This window comes from Zea mays, chromosome 6 (assembly GCF_902167145.1).
Source record: "Zea mays cultivar B73 chromosome 6, Zm-B73-REFERENCE-NAM-5.0, whole genome shotgun sequence".
NCBI lineage: Eukaryota > Viridiplantae > Streptophyta > Magnoliopsida > Poales > Poaceae > Zea > Zea mays.
In genome coordinates this window covers 164529220-164552128 of record NC_050101.1, presented here as the reverse complement: position 1 = coordinate 164552128, position 22909 = coordinate 164529220, and the positions used below count along the sequence as shown (strand labels likewise).

General features: G+C 43.0%; 2 protein-coding genes across 3 annotated transcripts; one reads left to right on the top strand and one right to left on the bottom strand.

Moving 5' to 3' along the window:
* The first annotated feature begins 11204 nt into the window (after nt 1-11204).
* Nucleotides 11205-15422, top strand: LOC100274974 (uncharacterized). Its single transcript, NM_001349188.1, has 9 exons — nt 11205-11518; nt 13209-13439; nt 13548-13718; nt 13810-13953; nt 14047-14226; nt 14358-14583; nt 14666-14779; nt 14884-14970; nt 15066-15422. The coding sequence occupies exons 1-9, from the start codon at nt 11282-11284 to the stop codon at nt 15107-15109; spliced, it is 1434 nt and encodes a 477-aa protein (NP_001336117.1). The 5' UTR covers nt 11205-11281; the 3' UTR covers nt 15110-15422.
* Nucleotides 15423-15550: 128 nt separating this feature from the next.
* Nucleotides 15551-20717, bottom strand: LOC100285221 (protein transporter). 2 transcript variants are annotated; one of them, XM_020539021.3, is made up of 8 exons: nt 20038-20717; nt 18969-19047; nt 18749-18847; nt 17819-17932; nt 17463-17626; nt 17188-17355; nt 16826-17050; nt 15551-16724 (listed from the first exon to the last, which is right to left on the bottom strand). In XM_020539021.3, exons 1-8 carry the CDS (start codon nt 20175-20177, stop codon nt 15863-15865), a joined length of 1851 nt encoding a protein of 616 aa, XP_020394610.1. In that variant the 5' UTR covers nt 20178-20717; the 3' UTR covers nt 15551-15862. The 2 variants fall into 2 exon arrangements, with proteins under 2 accessions (XP_020394610.1, NP_001151587.1); NM_001158115.2 differs by having other exon boundaries at nt 15553-16724; nt 17463-17605; nt 20038-20422.
* Between the last annotated feature and the right edge of the window lie 2192 nt (nt 20718-22909).

Sequence of the window (22909 nt, the reverse complement as noted above, 5' to 3'; positions counted from 1 at the left end):
CTTCTGGGCCCGCCTGGATGTCCGGTGGCGCACCGGACATGTACTGTAGAGTGTCCGGTGCGCCAGCATGGGCGTGTCTGACCTCTGCGCGCGCTGGCGCGCATTTATTGCGTCGCAGGTAGCCGTTGGCGCCTGAAGTAGCCGTTGCCCCGCTGTTACACCGGACAGTCCGGTGTACACCAGACAGTCCGGTGAATTATAGTAGAGCGGCGGAAATTAATTCCCGAGGCTGGCGAGTTCCGGAGGCCGTTCTTCCTTGGAGCACCGGACATGTCCGGTGTACACCGGACAGTCCGGTGAACTATAGCGGAGATGCCTCCAGAATTTCCCGAAGGTGAAGAGTTAGAAGTCGCAGTCCTCTGGTGCACCGGACATGTCCGGTGGCACACCGGACAGTCCGGTGCGCCAGACCAGAGGTGCCTTCGGTTGACCCTTTGCTCTTTTGTTGAACCCAATAATTGGTCTTTTTATTGGCTAAGTGTGAACCTTTGGCACCTGTATAACTTATACACTAGAGCAAACTAGTTAGTCCAAATATTCGTGTTGGGCAATTCAACCACCAAAATTAATTAGGGACTAGGAGTAAGCCTAATTCCCTTTCAATTATCATGAGTACTTATTTTGAATATCTTAACATCACTTTCATCAATGACACATCAAATAAAATGATATTTAACATCAATGTGCTTTATTCTTTCATGAAACATCTCACCTTACCCACAAAGTTTACAATATAAAACTCTCAACGAAATAGATTCTTTACCGGCTTAACAAATGACCATATATTTAGTTTCTATAATAGGCAAAGCAACAGTAGCCTGCAAACTTGCTTTCCAGCTAAAAACACAGGTACCAATGATGAAAATATTAGTCATGAGAGACCTCTTCTTTTCCAAATCATCAGCATAATCAGAATTAACACAACAAACAAGTCCATCTCTATATTTCTCAAATTATAAATAGACATTAGAAGTGCCTCACAAATTTCTAAAAACTCAATGAACAACCCTCCAATGCTCCTCACCACAATTTGCCATTGCAAGGAAAATAGACTGAGGCCTATTTGACAATTAAGTTTTAATGCTTGTTTATCAACATAACCATTTGTACTAATATTATTTGCAGTATCTTTGGTTATATTTGAAAGGATGCAACGTAGACTTAGACGAAGGTAATAGTGGTGTTTAGGATGATCAAACACCTCAAAAAAGACATTAGGTGACTTAAAAACAGGCTTCTCAGTAGCACCAGACATGTCTTGTGATGCATTGGATAAAACATAGGATATGAGTTGCACTATACAGAAGGAAGGGCTAGTGAGAAAGAGTACACCTACAAGCAAGGGTTCACTAGGAATCACACCAGATGGGGCACAATATAGAATATTTAGAGAAGTCTATAACGTTTTGGGGTTATCCACAAGGTACCAAACATGTCTAGTCTGCCACTAGATACCATGTCGGATAGGATACTCATAGAGATTGCACAACAACCCATGGAAGGCTATAATGCAACGAATGTATCCAGTGTAACGCTGGTAAAATCACCAGATGCCCATACTAAAATGGTCGACAACAGGTAGTTCCAACAACTAGTTGACGTGTACGCACTATACATGTCCAATGACTAAATAGATGTGTGGTTTTCAATGGCTAGCCTTAGACTTGGACTTGGGAGTACACAAGATTTCAGTGTGACATGCGAATACTCTGCATTGAGTGAGTACACAATTATGGTGTGATTTTCAATGACTAGCCTTGGACTTGGGAGCTATATAAACCCACCCAACCAACAATTTGCATGTGTGGGAGCTAATAAACATTGCTAGTGTTGAGACTCTATTCCTATAACTATAAACACTCAAGTGCTCAAATATCACTCAGTGATTAGCATAGACGTTTTGTGAAGTGATTAGGTTACTTAGAGCAATTCATTAGTGCTTGCTATAGGTTTCGCCTAATGATTAGAAGTGAGGTTAGATACCCTCAAACCTTTTGTGCTTGCATACACCATTTTATCACTTGATGTTTGCTTGTGTCATCGTACGTTGTACCAGGAGAGCTTGTAATCTTGCAAGATCACAGTAACTATTTTTGTGGTGCAGTCGACATCATGTACTGGAGGGAACGAGGATTGTTGTGTTATGGCTAGAAACTTGATAGTCGAGACAGCTAGGAGTATTTGGGGGAGGCCACAACCGAAGCACCACTTGCACATATAGAAGGCTCATGGCTATCTACGAAGTTACCTGATCGAGTGATTGCCCTCACATGGGCATTCTCTTGACTGGGGCTCTAATAAGGATTAGGAGAAAGCTTGCATGTTTCTTGATACTTCAGTAAAAGACTAGCATGTCAATGAGAGTTTGATGTTTATCGCATTTAAGCATTTATCGTGCCAAATTATGTGATTTACCTTCCTAGCTTAGTTATTGACAACTAGATAGGTTTGGAGCTTAGATTGTATAACTCCTTTGCGATCGAGATAACAACACTTAGTCAAAACCTTAGATGCAAAGAAAGCTTGGTTTTATTGTATAGGTTTTGACTAGGATAAAATAGATAGCATAGACTAAGAGAGAAATGTTAAAAACTCAACTTGCAGGGTTAAGACAATTCCTAAGTATTGTATTAAGAAGAAGACATTATCACACAAATCGAGAAAACCTCGAACTTCTACCCCACCCATACACAACGACACTATAGCCCATGTGAGAATGACTGTGACCGGGATCATACCTTAGACTTATGATTTGGCATGGGATAGACAAGGGGATTTTTAACCACAATTTGAAATTCACTCCATAGGGAGTCAAACTTAGGACATGAGGAGTGCTACTTAGACCACTATATTTTATTTGTTGATATCAACTCGCAAACAAACATTTTCAAAAGAAATTTGAAATTCATTTTGAATTTAGAGCAAGTTTGAGAAAATTCCAAGATTTGAATTTTTGGGATGCTACACCAACTAACCAACTCAGCTAGATGCCCTTTAGAAAAAATAGACATTTCAGGTCAAGAAAAACCCTAAATCGTTGCCCCCATACAGAGCGACTTGCCCATATGGGAACTACCACAATGGGAATCAGACCTTAGACATGTGCTTTGGCGTGAGATAGTCGAGGGGATTTTTTAAACCTAGCCTAAAATTTGCTCCCATTGGGAGTTGAACTCAGGACCTAAGCAACGATACTGAGACCACCTAACTAACTCATCTACAGGCCCTTTCTCAAAAGAGAAATTAGATTGCCTAATTCACCCTACTCTTAGGTGTTAAGTGTTTCTTCAATTGGTATCAAGGACAGTGACTCAATTTGGAACTTTTGGCTTAACCAATTGTCACTTTAATCATTCATCCATGGATGCTTAACATGGATCATCGTACATTATTTCGTTCTCCTTGGTTCATGGTTCCGGCGATATCCCTAGGTGGAGATAGCTCACCTTACAACGTACTTGATATATCCCCATATCCTTGCATGGCTCCAAAGCTTTAGGTGGAGCAGCTCTGCTCTAAAATTTAGATTTCTTTCTTATGACCAGTGACAGTGGTGGTCCTTCAAACTCCATGTTTAGGTTGCTTTGTAAGGATTTTAGCGTAGCAAAAGCGGCACTCTAGAAATTTGTACAGCTCTCAAAACTCTATAGTATTTGACTCGCTCTGTCTAGCTCCCACTTGAAGTTTTGATCTAGAACCATGGAAAACACCCCCTCATACACCTTTACTCACTCTCTTAGTGGTTAAAAACTAAAGTTTAGAAGGTTTCCATTAGTCATTCTGTTTAATAGTTTAGAAATTAGAGATACTAAAATTTAATTTCTAAAGCTTAGGAGGTGAGAATCAAGACCTTAGAGCCACTCCTAGAAACTAGCCATATCATTTTGTGAAGATAAATTTGACTATTATTAAAATAAAAACTTGTTCAATAGACTCTGTAAACGACTTTTTAAATTTAGTAGCTTTTCATTCCTCTACCTCCTCTCTATTTTTAGACAGGCGGTTTCACTCACTATTCGTTATGTTGGTTTTACAGAGTCTAGAGTCTGTTGGAAACTGTTGGATCTTTTATGGGCTTGGCCCATTTATTGAATAAACTCTAAGGTGTGTAATGGTGGAGAATACCAATAGTACCACATTGAAAGTCCAAGGGTCTTTTGCCTTGACTTATATGGTGGGATTTATTCCACTTAACTTGAGAAGTCAAGAAATGGACAAGGGCGTGCCACACGCGCGCGCGCGCCGCCGCCGCCGCCGGCCGGGCCGGGCGTGGCGTGGCGTGGCGAGGCGAGGCGAGGCGTGGCGTGGCGAGGCAGGCAGGCAAGCGGGCGTGGTGTGGTTGTGTTAATTTTTAGCACTCACTAACCGCGTACGTCAGCCGAGTGACCCTGTCTCTTCGTCTGCCGAGTGACCCTGTCTCTTCGTCAGCCAGCCGAGTGACCCTTCTCCTTCAGCTGCCGACTTATGGCGTGACTCGGCGAGAGCTGGCCGACTCATGGCATAACTCGGCTAAGAGCTGGCCGACTCTTGGCGTGACTCGGCGACCTTTCTCCTTCAGCTTCCCTCTGCGAGAGGTTAAATAGAGGAGCACCCCTGTCACTCGGTACACGCGAGAAACACTTTCAGTCTCACAATCCAGCCGCCGAGTGAGGGTATTTCCATCTCGTGACTCTGCGCGCACAGAGTAGCGAGAGGGCAGGTGCCTCCGAAGCCGGTGCCGTTCGAGACCTTGCACGGGAGATCGACAATTAGGTTTTTGGGGAGCGTCTACGCGACTGCCCAAAACATCTTCAACATGACAAAGGAAGCTGGCCAAGGATCTGGATCATCAGAGCGCATAGGAGGGTATGATCAGTTTATTTACTTACTGTTTTGTGTTCTGGAGATTATATATGTTTCATATTTTCATCTATGCTGTTTCATAGTTACGAATGATTTTATCTTATCTGTTCTGTCTTATTATAATATGATAGATCTGTCTGTTTTAATTTTTCAGTCATGCTATTTAGGTTTCTATCTGTTTACTTTCATTTGTTCAGTCAGTATACATGTTTATCGTATTTATATGATTTATATAATTCACATGTTCTATGTTCTCTTGATTCATACTGGTATGGATCAATTTGAGATCACAATTTCTATGGTTAATTATTTGTTATATGTCATCATCATAATGTTTATTTATGGAATTAAAATAATACGGAAAATGCCTATATTTCTAACAATCCAAAAACCTAATGTTAGGCATTTTTCTGTCAGAGGTTTTGCTGCTGTGTTAAAGCCTGATCCTTTCGATGGTAAAAACTTCTTGATATGGAAAGCTAAGATGGAATTGTGGCTAACTGCAATGTCTTGTTTTCATGCCGCTGAGGGCAAGCCTGCCAACTTACCTCCTGAGGATGAGGCTAAGTTTAAGGCTGAAGACAACCTCTTTCGAGGAGCAGTAATTAGCGCACTGGATACAAAATTCCAGAAAAGCTATATCATCCTTCCCACAGGGAAAGAGCTGTGGGATTCTCTTGTTGGAAAGTTTGGAGTTACTGACGCTGGTAGCGAGCTGTATCTCATGGAGCAGCTGTATGACTACAAGATGGTTGAGAACCGATCTGTAGTGGAACAGGCTCATGAGTTTCAGGCACTAGCTAAGGAACTCGAACTTTTTCCTTGTCCTTTGCCTGATAAGTTTGTGGCTGGCGGTATAATCGCCAAGTTGCCACCTTCTTGGAAGGACTTTGCTACCTCTCTCAAACATAAGAGACAAGAGTTCAATGTGGAGGAGCTCATTGGTACTCTTGATGTTGAGGAAAGGGCTAGATCAAAGGACAATGGAAAAGGTGTGGAGACCTCTACTGCTAATGTGGTGCAGAAGAGAAACTTCCGCAAGTTTAACAAGAAGAAAAACCAGAACAAACCAGAGAACGCGAATAAACCTGTTCAACCAGCACAGTTTAAAAAGAAGAACAACAATAACAAGGGAAAGGGAGGTTGCTTTGTCTGTGGCAGTGATCAACATTGGGCAAGAGAGTGCCCTGATCGCAAGTTCACTCAAGACAAGAAATCAGCTAATGTTGTAACCACTGAAACTGAAGAAGGAACATCTGGGTATGGTAATTCTTTACCATTTGTTCTCTCAGTCTGTAATTCACCTGAGTGGTGGATGGACAGTGGTGCAAACATTCATGTGTGTGCTGATGCCTCTATGTTCACTTCCTATCAGGTCGGGAGGTCTGGCGCCTTGTTGATGGGAAATGGGTCGCGTGCTCATGTTCTTGGTGTTGGTACGGTCATTCTGAAGTTTACTTCGGGAAAGACGGTGCCATTGAAGAGCGTGCAGCATGTGCCCTCTATCAAGAAGAATCTCGTTAGCGCTTCTATGCTATGTCGAGATGGATATAAAGTTGTTCTTGAGTCTAATAAATGTGTTGTGTCAAAACATGGTACTTTTGTTGGTAAAGGATATGACTGCGGAGGCTTGTTCCGCCTATCACTGCATGATGTGTGTAATAAACTGGTGAATTCTGTTCATTTTTCTGATGAGTCAGATTTATGGCATTCACGTTTTTGTCATGCAAGCTTTGGCTGTCTTATGCGGTTAGCAAAAATAAATTTAATTCCTAAATTTAACTTGGTCAAAAAGTCTAAGTGCCATGTGTGTGTTGAATCAAAACAACCCCGCAAGCCTCACAAGGCTGCTGAGGCGAGGAGTTTGGCACCTCTAGAACTTGTTCATTCTGATCTGTGCGAGATGAATGGAATTTTGACCAAAGGTGGTAAAAGATACTTTCTCACTCTTATAGATGACTCCACTAGATTTTGTTATGTGTATCTCTTAAAAACAAAAGATGAAGCGTTCAATTATTTTAAGGCCTATAAAGCTGAAGTTGAGAACCAACTTGAGAGGAAAATAAAACGGTTAAGGTCTGATCGAGGTGGAGAATATTTCTCTAATGTGTTCGATGAGTTCTGCGTGGAACATGGTATTATTCATGAGAGGACACCGCCATTCTCACCACAATCCAATGGGATTGCTGAAAGGAAAAACTGCACTCTAACAGATTTGGTGAATGCCATGTTGAGTACAGCGGGATTATCCAAGGCATGGTGGGGCGAGGCGATTTTGACAGCATGTCATGTCCTGAATAGAGTTCCAACAAAGAACAAAGAGATCACACCATTCGAGGAATGGGAAAAGAGAAGATTAAATCTCTCATATTTGCGCACTTGGGGTTGCTTGGCTAAAGTGAATGTGCCAATCAACAAAAAGCGTAAACTTGGGCCTAAAACTGTTGATTGTGTATTCCTTGGGTACTCTTTTCACAGCACTGGGTATAGGTTCTTGATTATAAAATCTGATGTGCCTGATATGTATGTTGATACTATCATGGAATCAAGAGACGCAACATTTTTTGAGAATGAGTTTCCCATGAAGAATACACCTAGTGATACAAGTCATGAGACTATAATTCCCCATGAGCACGAACTGTCGATTCCTATAGATCATGCTGAGGATTCTCACGTGCACATCCCTGAGGAGGATGACACTATAGTCACTCGAAAGAGCAAGAGACAGAGGGTTGCAAAATCCTTTGGTAATGACTTTATAGTGTACCTTGTGGAAGACACACCAACTACCATTAGTGAGGCATATTCCTCTCCTGATGCTGACTTATGGAAGGAAGCAGTAAGGAGTGAGATGGAATCTATTATGTCTAATGGAACTTGGGAGGTCGTTGACCGTCCTTATGGTTGTCAACCTATAGGTTGCAAATGGATCTTCAAGAAAAAGCTTAGGCCTGATGGTACAATTGAGAGGTACAAGGCAAGGCTTGTGGCCAAAGGATATACCCAAAAGGAGGGTGAAGATTTCTTTGACACCTACTCGCCAGTGGCTCGATTGACTACAATTCGCACATTAATAGCCGTGGCAGCCTCTTATGGTCTTATCATTCATCAGATGGATGTTAAGACAACTTTCCTAAATGGAGAGTTGGATGAGGAGATCTATATGGATCAGCCAGAAGGGTTCATTGCGGATGGTTAAGAGAACAAGGTGTGCAGGTTGATAAAATCATTGTATGGCCTAAAACAAGCACCTAAGCAATGGCATGAAAAGTTTGATAATACTCTTACAGCAGCTGGCTTTGTTGTAAATGAATCTGACACGTGTGTATACTATCGGTATGGTGGGGGTGAGTCTGTTATGCTGTGCCTTTATGTTGATGACATTTTGATCTTTGGATCAAATCTCAATGTGATTGAGGAAGTTAAAAATCTTCTATCGAGCAATTTCGAAATGAAAGATCTGGGAGAGGCTGATGTCATTCTAAACATCAAGCTTGTTAGAGAAGCTGATGGTGGGGTAACTTTGTTACAATCCCATTATGTGGAAAAGGTATTGAGTCGCTTTGGTTTTAGTGACTGTGATCCTGCTCCAACACCTTATGACCCCAGTGTGCTATTAAGAAAGAATCGGAGAATAGCAAGAGATCAATTGACATACTCCCAGATCATTGGCTCGCTCATGTACCTTGCAAGTGCAACAAGGCCAGACATCTCTTATGCTGTGAGTAAGCTAAGTCGGTTTGTGTCGAAACCAGGAGATGATCACTGGCGTGCTCTTGAGAGAGTGTTGCGGTATTTGAAAGGTACTATGACATACGGTATTCATTATACCGGAAACCCAAAAGTGCTGGAAGGCTATTGTGATGCCAACTGGATTTCTGATGCTGATGAGCTTTATGCCACAAGCGGATATGTGTTTCTGTTTGGAGGTGGCGCTGTTTCCTGGAAGTCTTGCAAGCAGACTATCTTAACGAAGTCTACAATGGAAGCAGAACTCGCAGCATTAGACACTGCTGGGACTGAGGCCGAGTGGCTTCGTGATTTCCTATTGGACTTACCGGTGGTTGAAAAACCGATACCGGCTATTTCCATGAACTGTGACAACCAAACGGTGATTACAAAGGTTAACAGTTCTAGGAATAACATGAAGTCTACAAGGCATGTTAAGAGGAGATTGAAATCTGTCAGAAAGTTGAAAAACTCCGGAGTTATTACTGTGGATTATGTCCACACATCGAATAATCTGGCAGATCAATTCACTAAGGGTCTATCACGCAATGTGATAGAAAGTGCATCGAGGGAAATGGGTATGAGACCCATGTGAGATCTACTCTAGTGGTAACCTGCTCTATGTGATCGGAGATCCCGTGAAGTAGAGTGGAGAAACAAGCTAGGAGTAGGTTGTGAGGAAAGATCCCTTTCTTAACTCATTTCTGATGCACATCTTTCCTATCTGTAAGGCAGGATGGTATTTACCTTAATGTATTCCAAGAGTCTTATAAAGGTGAGATGTTGTCCTACAGAACATCTTCTAAGGAATACACCTATATGAGTCAGACTGCTAGTCACAGTCTATGGGACTTGGGTAATCCCTAAATACTCATGAAAGGCACTGAAGTGTGACTTATATGCTTCTAAACAGCGGGAATACCCTTCTGCAGCCTAGTATCAGCAAAGGATTTGAGTGAATCTTATTTCGCACAAAACTGTCAATTCAAGGCATAGTCCATTGTTCAGTTGTGAATGAGTGAAACTCTTATTCTAGATGGATGTTCAACTTAACAGTCTCCATCGAAACACTGGTATATCAAAGGATTGTGATTCTGATACTTCATCATTACAAACCCTAGAGTTTGGTGGGGATTGTTGGATCTTTTATGGGCTTGGCCCATTTATTGAATAAACTCTAAGGTGTGTAATGGTGGAGAATACCAATAGTACCACATTGGAAGTCCAAGGGTCTTTTGTCTTGACTTATATGGTGGGATTTATTCCACTTAACTTGAGAAGTCAAGAAATGGACAAGGGCGTGCCACATGCGCGCGCGCGCGCGCCGCCGCCGCCGCCGGCCGGGCCGGGCCGGGCGTGGCGAGGCGATGCGTGGCGAGGCAGGCGAGCGGGCGTGGTGTGGTTGTGTTAATTTTTAGCACTCACTAACCGCGTACGTCAGCCGAGTGACCCTGTCTCTTCGTCTGCCGAGTGACCCTGTCTCTTCGTCAGCCAGCCGAGTGACCCTTCTCCTTCAGCTGCCGACTTATGGCGTGACTCGGCGAGAGCTGGCCGACTCATGGCATAACTCGGCTAAGAGCTGGCCGACTCTTGGCGTGACTCGGCGACCTTTCTCCTTCAGCTTCCCTCTGCGAGAGGTTAAATAGAGGAGCACCCCTGTCACTCGGTACACGCGAGAAACACTTTCAGTCTCACAATCCAGCCGCCGAGTGAGGGTATTTCCATCTCGTGACTCTGCGCGCACAGAGTAGCGAGAGGGCAGGTGCCTCCGAAGCCGGTGCCGTTCGAGACCTTGCACGGGGGATCGACAATTAGGTTTTTGGGGAGCGTCTACGCGACTGCCCAAAACATCTTCAACATGACAAAGGAAGCTGGCCAAGGATCTGGATCATCAGAGCGCATAGGAGGGTATGATCAGTTTATTTACTTACTGTTTTGTGTTCTGGAGATTATATATGTTTCATATTTTCATATATGCTGTTTCATAGTTACGAATGATTTTATCTTATCTGTTCTGTCTTATTATAATATGATAGATCTGTCTGTTTTAATTTTTCAGTCATGCTATTTATGTTTCTATCTGTTTACTTTCATTTGTTCAGTCAGTATACATGTTTATCGTATTTATATGATTTATATAATTCACATGCTCTATGTTCTCTTGATTCATACTGGTATGGATCAATTTGAGATCACAATTTCTATGGTTAATTATTTGTTATATGTCATCATCATAATGTTTATTTATGGAATTAAAATAATACGGAAAATGCCTATATTTCTAACAGAAACTAACCTGCTCTTTTGTGAAATCTATTTTAGAAAATAACTAAATTAGTATATTTGGCTAATATTATTGGCTAACCTCTTGAAGTTAGCTTTTACAATTCATATTTCAATGGTACCGCACTTACGTTATCTCCAATAACTATTCTATCTTATCCCGTAATTCAAAATCTACTTTACAAAATACAAAACAATATTTTCTACGTCCATATACAGGATCCCAACAGTACCGGGCGTACGCCGACACGTTTCGTCCTCCTATGTCCCACCTGGCAGTCTCGCAGCGCAAACCATCTCACCAACTAGCCATCTATTTATAGGCGTCGCCATGGCCCTCCTCCAACATCAACCAGCGACTCACACACCCGCGCGCCGCTTCTGTAGGGCCCCAACCAACCGCGCAGGGAGAAAACCACCACAGCACATGCAGCGCCTCGCCTCCTCCCGGAGGCTCCTCCAGGCCGCGCTCGCCCCCGCCCGGGCCAACTCCAGCCTCTCCGCGGCCGCCGTCGCCGCGCCCGCGCCAGCGAATGGCGCCTTCCCGAAGATGCCGGCCTTCGACTACACGCCGCCGCCGTACGACGGGCCGCGCGCCGAGGAGATCTTCCGGAAGCGCGCTCAGTTCCTCAGCCCATCCCTTTTTCATTTCTACGATCGCCCAGTACGTGTGCCGCTCCCCCATCGCCACTCCAGTCTTCAGTTCTGTGGGAAGGAATATACTGCTACGACCAAAAAGAAAAACAAAAAAAACTGTAAATTACCTTCGGATTTCAATATTTTTTTCGGTAAAAACTGCACCGATTGTCGCCCTGGTGATCAGTTAAAATACGAAGAATCGAACTACTAGCATTTTTTGTAATTAAAACATTTTTTGTTTATTGTTTTGAGAAATGGGGTCTTCTTGGTAGTCATTTGGCACAGAGCAGCAGTGATCTTTGTCGTTTTCCGAGAGGTTTGATAGGATTGCTGATACTGCATGTGCTCTGTTCTTATCTGAAGTAAAGTGAGATCTGAGATAAATATACAAAAGTATGCAACCAAGATCTGTGTCAGAACCCAATAAAATGTCGGCACTCAGCAGCCGCAAATTCTGTATTGCAGGCAGTAGTATGACTCGAACAGGAGTCTTAAGTGAACCAATAAAAGAAACTTGTAATACCAGTACCACAAGCTGTCGAGTGTCGACAGCAGGAGTATTGTTTTTTTTTCAGTGACTAGTAGATCCTTTTGCCAAATGAACATGCCGGATGGGTTGACAAATGAATAAGTGACAGGCTTTTCCTGGGTTGTTGCAAATTGCAATGACGTGGCTGCCCAGTTTTGCCTGCAAACTTGTAGACAATCTAGGCTGTACTGATTAATTTCCACATTTTTACTAATGGTCAGATGCCTGATTTCTATCTTCTCTTCAAAAGATACTGTATCCATCTTTTTGCTTGTTTTTTTTTCCTGTATTAAGATGCTCAGCTTTACATGCTCATGAACTAACAGTGAAGATTATTATCTGAAAACATACTATATTTCAGGTGGGCACCTGAAATATAACAACTCTCTAATTTCCGCAACCATTTTTTGTGCCCTCTTAGATCTCAAATATATGTAGCTGCGCCACTTTTTCTTTGTTTGTCAGAATATACATGGTTACTGACATCACAGCATTTTTTTTGCGCATTGCCAAAGTACATAAACAAGGTCAAGATTGGATTTCTGGAGACAGTACTTACCGTGTACCTAACTTACTGACTCCCGTCCCATTAAAAAATAATGTTGAAGGATATATACTTATATAATTTGATAGAAGTTGGCACAAAGGAAGAGGAAAAACGCTAGCATTATGAGATTCATTTGCATCTCTGAAATGAAGCAAACAGCAAAGTAACCAGTGCATGTTATCATTCTGTAATTACTTAATATATGAGATCTTCTGAGTGCCTCCTGTAGTATGGTGAACCCAATCAAGTAGTATTAGTTTTCCAACCAAGCAATACAAGCTAAGGCCCTGTTTGGGAACAAAGTTTTGAAAACTACAGTTTTTGAAATACTACAGTATACTTTAGTCATGACAATACCGCAGTTTACAATACCACAATTTTGGAAACTAAGGTCCAGACCTAAGTTTAGAATACCTTAAAACAACTATAGTATTTGCAATACTTCAGTTTTGAAAACAGAGATTTTAGCCAGCTTGCCAAACACCATTCTGTATATAATACTGCAGTATTTGAGAATACTGCAGTATTCTTCCAAAACTGTGAAAAAACTTCACTCCCAAACACCCCCTAAAGTCATCGTCAGTGCCACAGCAATATTGCATTTCAGCTGATCATTTAATAATGTGATATTTATTGCAGTTGAACATAGTCGAAGGAAAGATGCAGTACCTATTTGATGAGGATGGCCGTCGTTACCTGGATGCTTTCGGTGGCATTGCAACAGTTTGTTGTGGGCACTGCCATCCAGATGTTGTTGAAGCCATAGTAAACCAGGCAAAGCGGATCCAGCACTCCACAGTTCTATATCTCAATCATGCAATTGCAGATTTTGCCGAGGCATTGGCTTCCAAAATGCCTGGTGATCTGAAGGTATTCTCTAAGGAAAAAAAATCAAATGTTTATTTATCAGAAGTTACTTCAGACATGGGCATTATTTTGGACGATTGAGCATCATGGAAACTGCTGTCTTCTTTTCAGGTTGTTTTCTTCACAAATTCAGGCACGGAGGCAAATGAGCTTGCACTGATGATTGCACGGCTTTACACTGGTTGCAATGACATTATCTCTCTTAGGAATGGATACCATGGGAATGCTGCTGGAACAATGGGTGCTACTGCTCAATCCAATTGGAAATTCAATGTTGTTCAGGTAGGTGCCCCTTCTGTTTTCTGTACCGCAATAAGATGCCAAAATTTTACCTAGGAACATCATGATGATTGCTAATATGTAATGTATCCAGACGGGAGTACACCATGCGCTTAATCCAGACCCCTTCAGAGGTGCTTTTGGTTCTGACGGGGAGAAATACGCCAGAGATGTTCAGGAAATCATCGAATTTGGAACTACAGGGAGAGTTGGTGGGTTCATTTCGGAAGCCATACAGGTATTCCAATATCAAAGCGTCGGTTAGGCATCTCCATCACTCTTAAACAAAAACCAAATTTCTCCCCTGAACATGGCATGTTCTTTTCCGAAGGGGGTTGGTGGAATAGTGGAACTGGCACCAGGATACTTGCCCGTGGCATACAGTATGGTAAGGAAAGCCGGTGGGCTCTGCATCGCCGACGAAGTTCAGGCAGGAGTCGCGAGAACTGGAAGCCACTTCTGGGGATTCGAAGGGCATGGTGTCATCCCGGACATAGTCACCATGGCCAAGGTAAAGCTTGAAACCCGTTCATGACGTGCAGGCTCTTGTATTGCCATGACATGACGTCATGGTAAGATCATCAGAATGCGCATCCGGTGGTGCATCGAGTCGGCGACTCACATGTTCTCATTGATTTCCAGGGTATCGGGAATGGCATACCCATAGGAGCTGTAGTAACGACGCCAGAGATCGCTCAGGTGTTGACCCGCAGAAGCTACTTCAATACCTTTGGTGGTAACCCTGTCAGCACTGCAGGCGGGCATGCGGTGCTCAAAGTGCTGGAGAAGGAGAAGCTCCAGGAGAATGCGTTTGTTGTGGGCTCCTACCTAAAGGAACAGCTTAACAATCTGAAAGACAAGCATGAGAGTAAGTAGGGAAATGAAAAAAAGAAGCAACGAATCATGTCATTGTTGCTCGCCGCTTACATTTTACCTGTCTTGCTCTGCAGTCATCGGTGACGTTAGGGGCAAAGGCTTCCTTCTTGGAGTTGAGCTGGTGACAGACCATGAAAAGAAAACCCCAGCCAAAGCTGAGATCTCACGTGTCATGAACCATATGAAAGGTATACATGTTGTGCTTTGACAACCTTTTCCAGGGGCGAAGCTAGACGTAGAACTCTCTCTCTCTCTCTCTCTCTGTGATCTAAGTGCTCTCTTACTTCAACAGATATGGGAGTGTTGGTTGGTAAGGGTGGTTTCTACGGGAACGTTTTTAGGATAACACCACCGTTGTGCTTCACCAAAGAGGATTCCGGTAAGACCTGCTATCTGCTGAAACATTCCTCGTTGAACTCCTTAACCAGTGACACTGATTTTTCCGGGGAAATGACGAGCTGCCTTTTGTTGCAGACTTCTTCATTGAGGTGATGGACATTGCGCTCTCGAAGCTGTGAGGCAAGCAGGGCGAAGATGATGTGCAAACCCTGGTCCGTCGCCATGGGATTTTTGCCCATGAATAATATTAAGATTAATGAGACAGCACCTCGTTGTCTCTTAATCTAAGACGATGCCATGTCATCCGGTGGCATGGTATTCCTAATCCTACCTGCCAAATCACTGGTATTGCTCGCTGTCTCGTAATCAGACCCATGGAGCAATATGATTCTTGTAAACTCTAGCTTCATCCAATCTGTTCCTCCTGATCTAACTAGTCTGAATAGCAGCTGTTCGTTTGTGACCAATATCAACTTCTTTTCAGATGCTCCATATATTCCTGCTCTCTGTAAACAAACCATTATCACTGTTCAATAGATGCGGAGATGTGGATATAAAAATTACATATACGGGTACTCTTTGGTGTACCAGTGATTTGGCAAGAAAGAAAAGGTTTAACGTACAATCCAAAATAAAATGTTCACGTATTAAATTAATATGCATGATCATCATCAGGTCACATGAGAATGGAAAACACGAAGCAGGCAATGGTTTCCGTCATCAAACCGTCACGATAATGATGTCACTGATCATCTGGAGCAATGACTTCTCTACAATTCTCTAGTAAAGTTAAACATGCAGCAACTCCGAAATTGACCAAAGTAACAAATCCGCAAATTGACACGTGAAAAAAGACAGCAAATTTACATCAAACCAAACGACAGTGGCTACCAGCTAAATATATGCTCATCCCTATCTTAAACAGCAGAGGCCTATTTGTTTCTACCGATCATAGGCTGGCCACCACCCTTTGGACTCGGCATGCTGGTAGACCTGCTGATCTTGCTTCCGGCGCCAAAACTCTTCACGTCGATCAGGTCTCCGAACAAATTGTCCGGCATGTAATATGGTCTGGCTGCTGCCACTGGAGTTTCTTTTGGCCGCTGATTTCCGTTCACCCGAGCATTTGTAGCCACGTTCGAACCAGTGTATGTTTGAGGAATAGAGAAGTTGTAACTTTGCACCGGTGTTGGTTCTGGAGATGGAACATGTTGCGCTGATGGAGCAGCTGAAGGGGCAACAGAAGCAGCAGGAGGAGTGTTTGGCGTTTGGTATGTCACAGGCTGGAAAGGATTAGCTGAATTGGCACTTGCAGGCATAGCCCATGGGGGTGCCGGATTGCTCGACACATATTGCTGGGTTTGAGTCGAATATGCCCCAGGCTGTGCAACCGGTCCCGTTTGGGCCCATGGTGCCACATAGTTATTGTATGGAACATATCCCTGATTTGTTGGATAAACCTGGGTGTTGGCAGGGTAATTTGCCCCGTTCGCCACAGCAGGCTGATAGCTTGGCAGTGTTTCTGATCCATTTGATGTGACACTCGGCTGACTCCCATTTTGGTTCTGAGTTGAAGAGTCTTCTGATGATTCAGGACTGTACAAGGTGAGGCTGAGAAGGTCAATCATATCCTGCTCCTTCGTCCTGGTTCCACTAACAGAAGTTGCGCCGAGAGGTACTATTGCATTGCTCTCAACCGAAGAAACTTCAGAAAGTGCTGGATCAACAGGTACCAGGGCTTGATCACCAGCACTCGATGATGCCTCATCACCGCATATCACAGATTTGTTTTTTCTGCAAATACATAAAAATGATCAATAGGTAATAAGCTAATGCCGTAACAAACAACCACAGTAAGTATAGACTGTCTGGAGCCTTTGCAGGCCACTAGGTACCTTCGTGCTATTTGAGCAAACTCATCATCTTCATCCTCTTCAACTTGAGCCTTATTATCATGTGTAATTGGTGTAGATGGCTCAGGATTTGGATCCTCTCTCTGTGGTTCTCTAATCGGTGTCTCAACTGGTAATGGAGAACCAGAAGCAATAGCATCATGTCTTGTGAGGACACTCTGTAAGCGATCATTTAATTCTAGTCCTTGCTTTAGCAGGTCTTCATCCCTGACGACAAGAACACAAAAATCCATATATAATTGCAACAATGTAAACCATGCTTATTCATAAATTAGGTTATGCAACACATTAGGAACAAATCAACAAGGTAATGTAGCTCTATATAATCTGTGTGATAGGCATACCCTGTGGAACTGACAAACTGCATGAGCTTTTGTTGATTTGAACGACATTGATTTACAAGATCTGCAATAATTTCATCTTTAACTGCCATGCGGTCAGCAGGGTTCAAAGCATTCACCATATCATACAGCAGTTCCGTTGCATTTCTAATATTATTCAAGCCCTCAAAGCTGAACAGCAAAATAGAAAACAAAAGGTTATATCCATAAAGTAGTAATAGAAGAGAAAGTCCACACTTGGAACAGTCAAATAAACCAATGGTACATAAGAGTTTTACCTCAACGTTCCAGCTTCAGATGTGATTCTCTCATTTAGACTTCCAGAAGGATATCTAGGTGAACCATATGCCTGATGTGTTGCAGGAGGAGTAAATATTGGAGGAGCATCTACAGGACGTTGTGGGAACATTACTCCTGCCCTCTGTAAAACGTTTTTCCAAAACAACATACAATAGTTGTTAGTAAAATAATAATGCCTTAAAGTATGGGAATTATCTATCACTAGTGCACTTGTAGCTTTGAATATTTTTTCTAAGGCATGCTTTAACTCCAAATTAATTTAGTAGAAGAATAATCCATCTCCACGACATAGAAACTATCTGCACATGAGACCGAATTGGGATTGGATGCATACCTTTAGTTCAATGTATGACCAGTAGTACTGTGGATATTTGCCACCAGGTCCACCAAATGCCTCTTGCCATGAATCCAGAAGTAACAAAGCCTTATCCCTCACTTGCATATCATGCTGAAATGATTTTAGGTAAAAAAAAGATATAAGCAGAAATATAGCATCATGTTTCTACATTCTTAAGAGAAATGAAAATGTAAATGAATAATAAGCACAAGGCTAAGACAGATCCACAAAGCACAAGAGGCTTAACATCAAATATTATGATCTGTAGAAACACAAACTGCAACCTCAAGTACTTCACACACTAACAGCCAGAACTCAGAAGGTTACTTGGAAGAAGAATAATGGTTTTGCCTAAAACACAAATTAACATGAATAAGTTGGTGGTGAAAAGTAAATACCCATACTGAACCCATAAAAAATCAAGGAAAAGATGACTTGAAATGGCCAGATAATTCTCGTGTTGTAAAGACTGATCAACCAAACTACAAAAGGATATTAGCAGCTCTTCCGTTCATTATTCTATTATTAGCAAACACATAAGCAGGCAATGGTTAACATTTGAAGGCAAGTTGAAAACTAATGATTATTTGGAGTACAAGATAAAATCCAAGCATGTGGTTCCAAGCTGAAATGAAATTTGCAGAACTATTATAACAATAAACAGGATGGTACAAACCACCCCAAAACAAACTGACCTGACCAAACATAGTTAAAGCTTGCTACACAATGTTTTTTTTGAATGGTTATACCTCATGGAGTTCAAAACGTATATGAAAAACGTTTATGCATAACACTGGGAATAGTTTAGCTAATTTTGGTGAAACTTTTAAAACTGACAGATCCTTCAACATCCAACTATTTTTGTTTCTCTTAGCAACTTAAGCAACATAATAACAGCGATAATAGGAGAGAGGATGATGAAAATACCCTCTTCTGGACAATTTTAACAATCTCTTGTAAAACATGCTGATCAACAACTTCAAAATGAACATATTCACCACAGTTCTTCATCATTGTCTCCAATAACTGCAGAAATTCAACAGGAGGTATGAACAGTTAAAAATATTTCATGTACATAAAATACTTGTAATCCCACACCAAATATTACAGAAACATCATTGATCATGAGATTGATTATAGTCCGCACCGTCAAAGTAAAGAATTTAACTTTTGGATCCTTATGCTGCAATCGCTTCTTCACAGCTTTTACTACATCCTTCGTTTGCCTGATTCAGAGTCATAATACATAAGTTCCCAGCCAGGAAAATCAGAAATGCAATTATTTAAGATATTCTGCTTATGTCTCCTGATGGTGATGTCTAAACAGAATAGTCTAGCTTACAGTTCGGATTTTGTAGGCTTCTATTTAAAACCTACAATAAAAGATAAATCATGAAAAAATGCAAATCCCACAGAATATATGATTGTAAATAAATGACTCGTTATAAAATGGAAAGTGACCAATACCCCCCAAGTCCCTCTATGAATTCCAAAATGCACCTGTTACCCTGAAAAACAACTATAGCGAGATTCGGGTTGTTGCCATTACAGAGAATGGCAAAACTACCTCTAGGCTTCATCTTTCCCATTTGCTGTGAAAGAAAGCAAGCACTTGAACTTGCCACTAAAACAGTATTGCATCACGACGAGACCCCATGTAGCTAAGCTGCTCCACAGTTTGAGGTAAGTTCCGTAGATAAGTATCAGCGGACGCAGACAGGACTCCACCTGAGCTGAAGCTCCAGCTTAAGATTTTTCAACATCTATACTACTTGCCACCCTATGGTAAAAGTTGGCATGCAAAGTCCTCTGCTTGGTGCATAATGCCCCCTCCGAACAACATAGAGCAACAGAAAAGAAAGCCGCCGAAAGCCACAGACCGGTTACTTCCCAGAAATCACGCTAACTACTAGTCTGTAGCCAGCAACAACCCTCAAATCGGCCCCAGAAGCGATCAGGACAACGGCCCCAAACCAATACCCGAACCAGAGGAGTTCCCATGAGCAGTGCGAGCCGCGACGCGAGGCAACGGAATTTGCAAAGCCGCGCCGCCGTTACAGCCCGTGCAGGAAGAACCCCAAACATGTTTCGAAATCCCACCACCACACACACACAAATATAGCAAGCGGGAGAGAGAGAGAGAGAGAGAGAGAGAGAGAGAGAGAGAGAGAGAGAGAGAGAGAGAGAGAGAGAGAGAGAGGGCGACGATCGCTCACCAGCGGTCGGCGTTGAGGGTGTCGCAGATTTCGAGGTTGACGGCCCAGTCGGGGCCCTGCAGCAGGTGGCTCGTGGCCTTGTCCACCCGCGACGCCGCCGGCAGCCGCGCCGGCGGCGTGCCCGTCACCACCGGGTACATCGCCCGTCCTCCTCGGCCGCCTCTCGGCGCGGAGCAGCTAGGCGAGGCCGGACGCGCTCACGATTCCGGCGCTTTGCGGTGGGGCTCGGGAGCCGTGCGCGGTACGGCGCTCTAGAAACTCGTCGTCTCAATGCGCACGCGATGTGGAACGGAGAACGGGGGGAGAGAGAAACTGAGAGAGAGTACAGGATAGATAGGGAGGGAGGAGGGGCAGGTGGACTTGGAATGGAACCGGAGGAAGGAAAGCAGAGAAAGCGAGGGCGTTATCGACTCCTGAGTCGGCGACGCGCGTGGATGACGTGCGGGTCCGGGACCCGCGTGGCAGTGGCAGCGAGAAAGGCTCCGTTGGGTCGTTGGAAACGAAGGAATTGTATAGTAAGAGGTAAGAGGACTGCAGATGATGATGAGGTGATGTTTTGCCGGTTTGGGTTTATAGCAAGCGGTTTTGGGTGGTCCATGGGTTTATCCGTTGACGGCTGGCCGTGAGTACTTGCGTCGCCGTTTGCTTCAGGGATTTGCGCTTGTTTCTTCTCATGTACTCGGTGTGGATGGGAAAAAGTTATAAAAAAGGGGTATTTTAAAAAAAACGGAAAAAGTATATATCAGCATAGTTTACAAACAAACTTGATATGCTAGATTTTCCTATTTATTAAGAGTGATAATAAGCTCTAAATTGTATATTATAAAATCTAAACATCAGATCGAATTATGATCGAGCTATATTTCTATTTATTTTTAACTAAAATTTATTAATGATTTTAATTTTTTACGAAGAAATATTTAAATTATGATCTATTACACCTAGCTGGTTACCGACTACTGTCGCTAATCCGGATAACGCCGGACAGAACAGATAGCAGAAGCTACGCGCTACCGTACACCCGTCACCCGCATCACATTCTCTAACCGTGTGGGGGTGTAGCCGCCTGCGTGAGAATGATTGGCTGGCTAATAATCAAATCAAACAAAAACCCCTCATGTTTCGTTGCTTCCTGTGGAGGGCAGGGGCAGGGGCAGGGGAGGCAACGTTGACTTTGTCTTCTTGCTTGCGAAGTTGCCATGGAGTCGCGCGTCTCCTTGGCTGGGAGCATCAGGTCGCGATCAAAATAATACAGCGACGGTGACACGGCGAGGAAAATCGATTGAAGGATGGAGGGAGTCAAGGCCTCAAGGGGTTGCTTTCGGCCATCTAAGGCCTTGTTCGTTTGTGCCGGATTGGTGGGTCGGAACGATTCCTAACCGGATTGCTTCTCTAATTTATATAAACTTTGATTAGCTGGAACGATTCCAGGTGCAATCCGACAGAAACGAACAAGGCCTAAAGAAATCCGTAGACCTGCGAGGGAGCGATCACCGCCCACTCCCGCCGCCAAAGCTGAACGGAATATCGCGCCTTTGTGCGGCTGGTCTCTTTGCTAGCTTCTTGGGTCAAATCTCGGTCTCACGGACAGTGCGTCATCACTCATGAAAAATATAGGAATACACATGACACTCAATTCCTCCTTTGTGTGTGTTTTTATTAAAAAAATTCCGATGGCAATTCCAGCTCTCCAATTCAGCTGCTCTCTTCTGGGCCGGCAGGTAAAAGCCCAGGCCCATCAGCAACTTTCATCACTCATAGCACACAAGCCTTGCCGTCTAACAAAAAAAAAGGTCAAGTCTTTCGCTAGATATGCCCCAGGCCTGGGTATGCCATTCCTTTGTTTTTCACCCCACAACATCGACACCAAATTTCTTCACTTGCGCAACGAAGCTACAAAGTTCGATATTTTGGATTCCTGTAAACTCAAGCAAAACACGTTTCTGATCGCCCAAACGTGTGAACATAAAACCAGCATCAAACAACAAACCATCCAGCGTGACACAAACAGAACCAAGCTCGGTTCGACTCGTCCATTGCACGAGCTTAAGAATGAGGCTCGCTTAGCTCGAAAGCTGACTCGGCTCGACTCGCGACCCACACAACCCACACATTGATAAATATTTTTGCTTTATAAAGTGAATTTGGAATATATAAATATAAAATATAAAAATTATTATTTCACATTATGAGTAATCTAAATTATTGTGCAGACTATCCGAATCTCTCACCTTCGTCTGTACTTTGCAGAAACACTTTGGATCTGTGATAGCACCCTGGCTTCTCACGGGTCAGGGCCCATATGAAACCCCACCTCATAATGGCATTAGGGGGTAAGTTGGTGAATATGTATTTTATACTTCTACTGCACTCCGCTGATCATCCCATAGATACGAAGCCAAAGCCCAACATCGAAGAAGCTTTTAAAGTTGACAGTTTTGTCTCTCTTCGGTTTCAGTGTTGTCTTTGTTGGGGGCCTTCCTCTTCCGAAGGTACTCAAAACACGGCTAACTTCTTTCAGCATACTACTAAATATTACAACAACTTCGTCACCAGAAAAGCTTTGACATAACACAATAAAATTACGACGAAGCAAGTTTCATCAAGCAGGCTTCATCATGGTGAAACATGGAGATGACGTAGGGAGAATGTGTTGTTCAAGTTGTTGAATACGAATGATGATGTTGTTCTTGTGACATTTGTAAACCATGTATGTAATTGTTGAGGGCATGAATGTAATAACGCACGAAGCCTTACGATTACCTATAAATACATGAACAGTACCCCGTACTGTTCACGCTGGATTGTAATTGCTCTTGCGTCATTACCTTCAAACAAGTCGAAGGTATCAATGTAATACAATCTTTGAAAG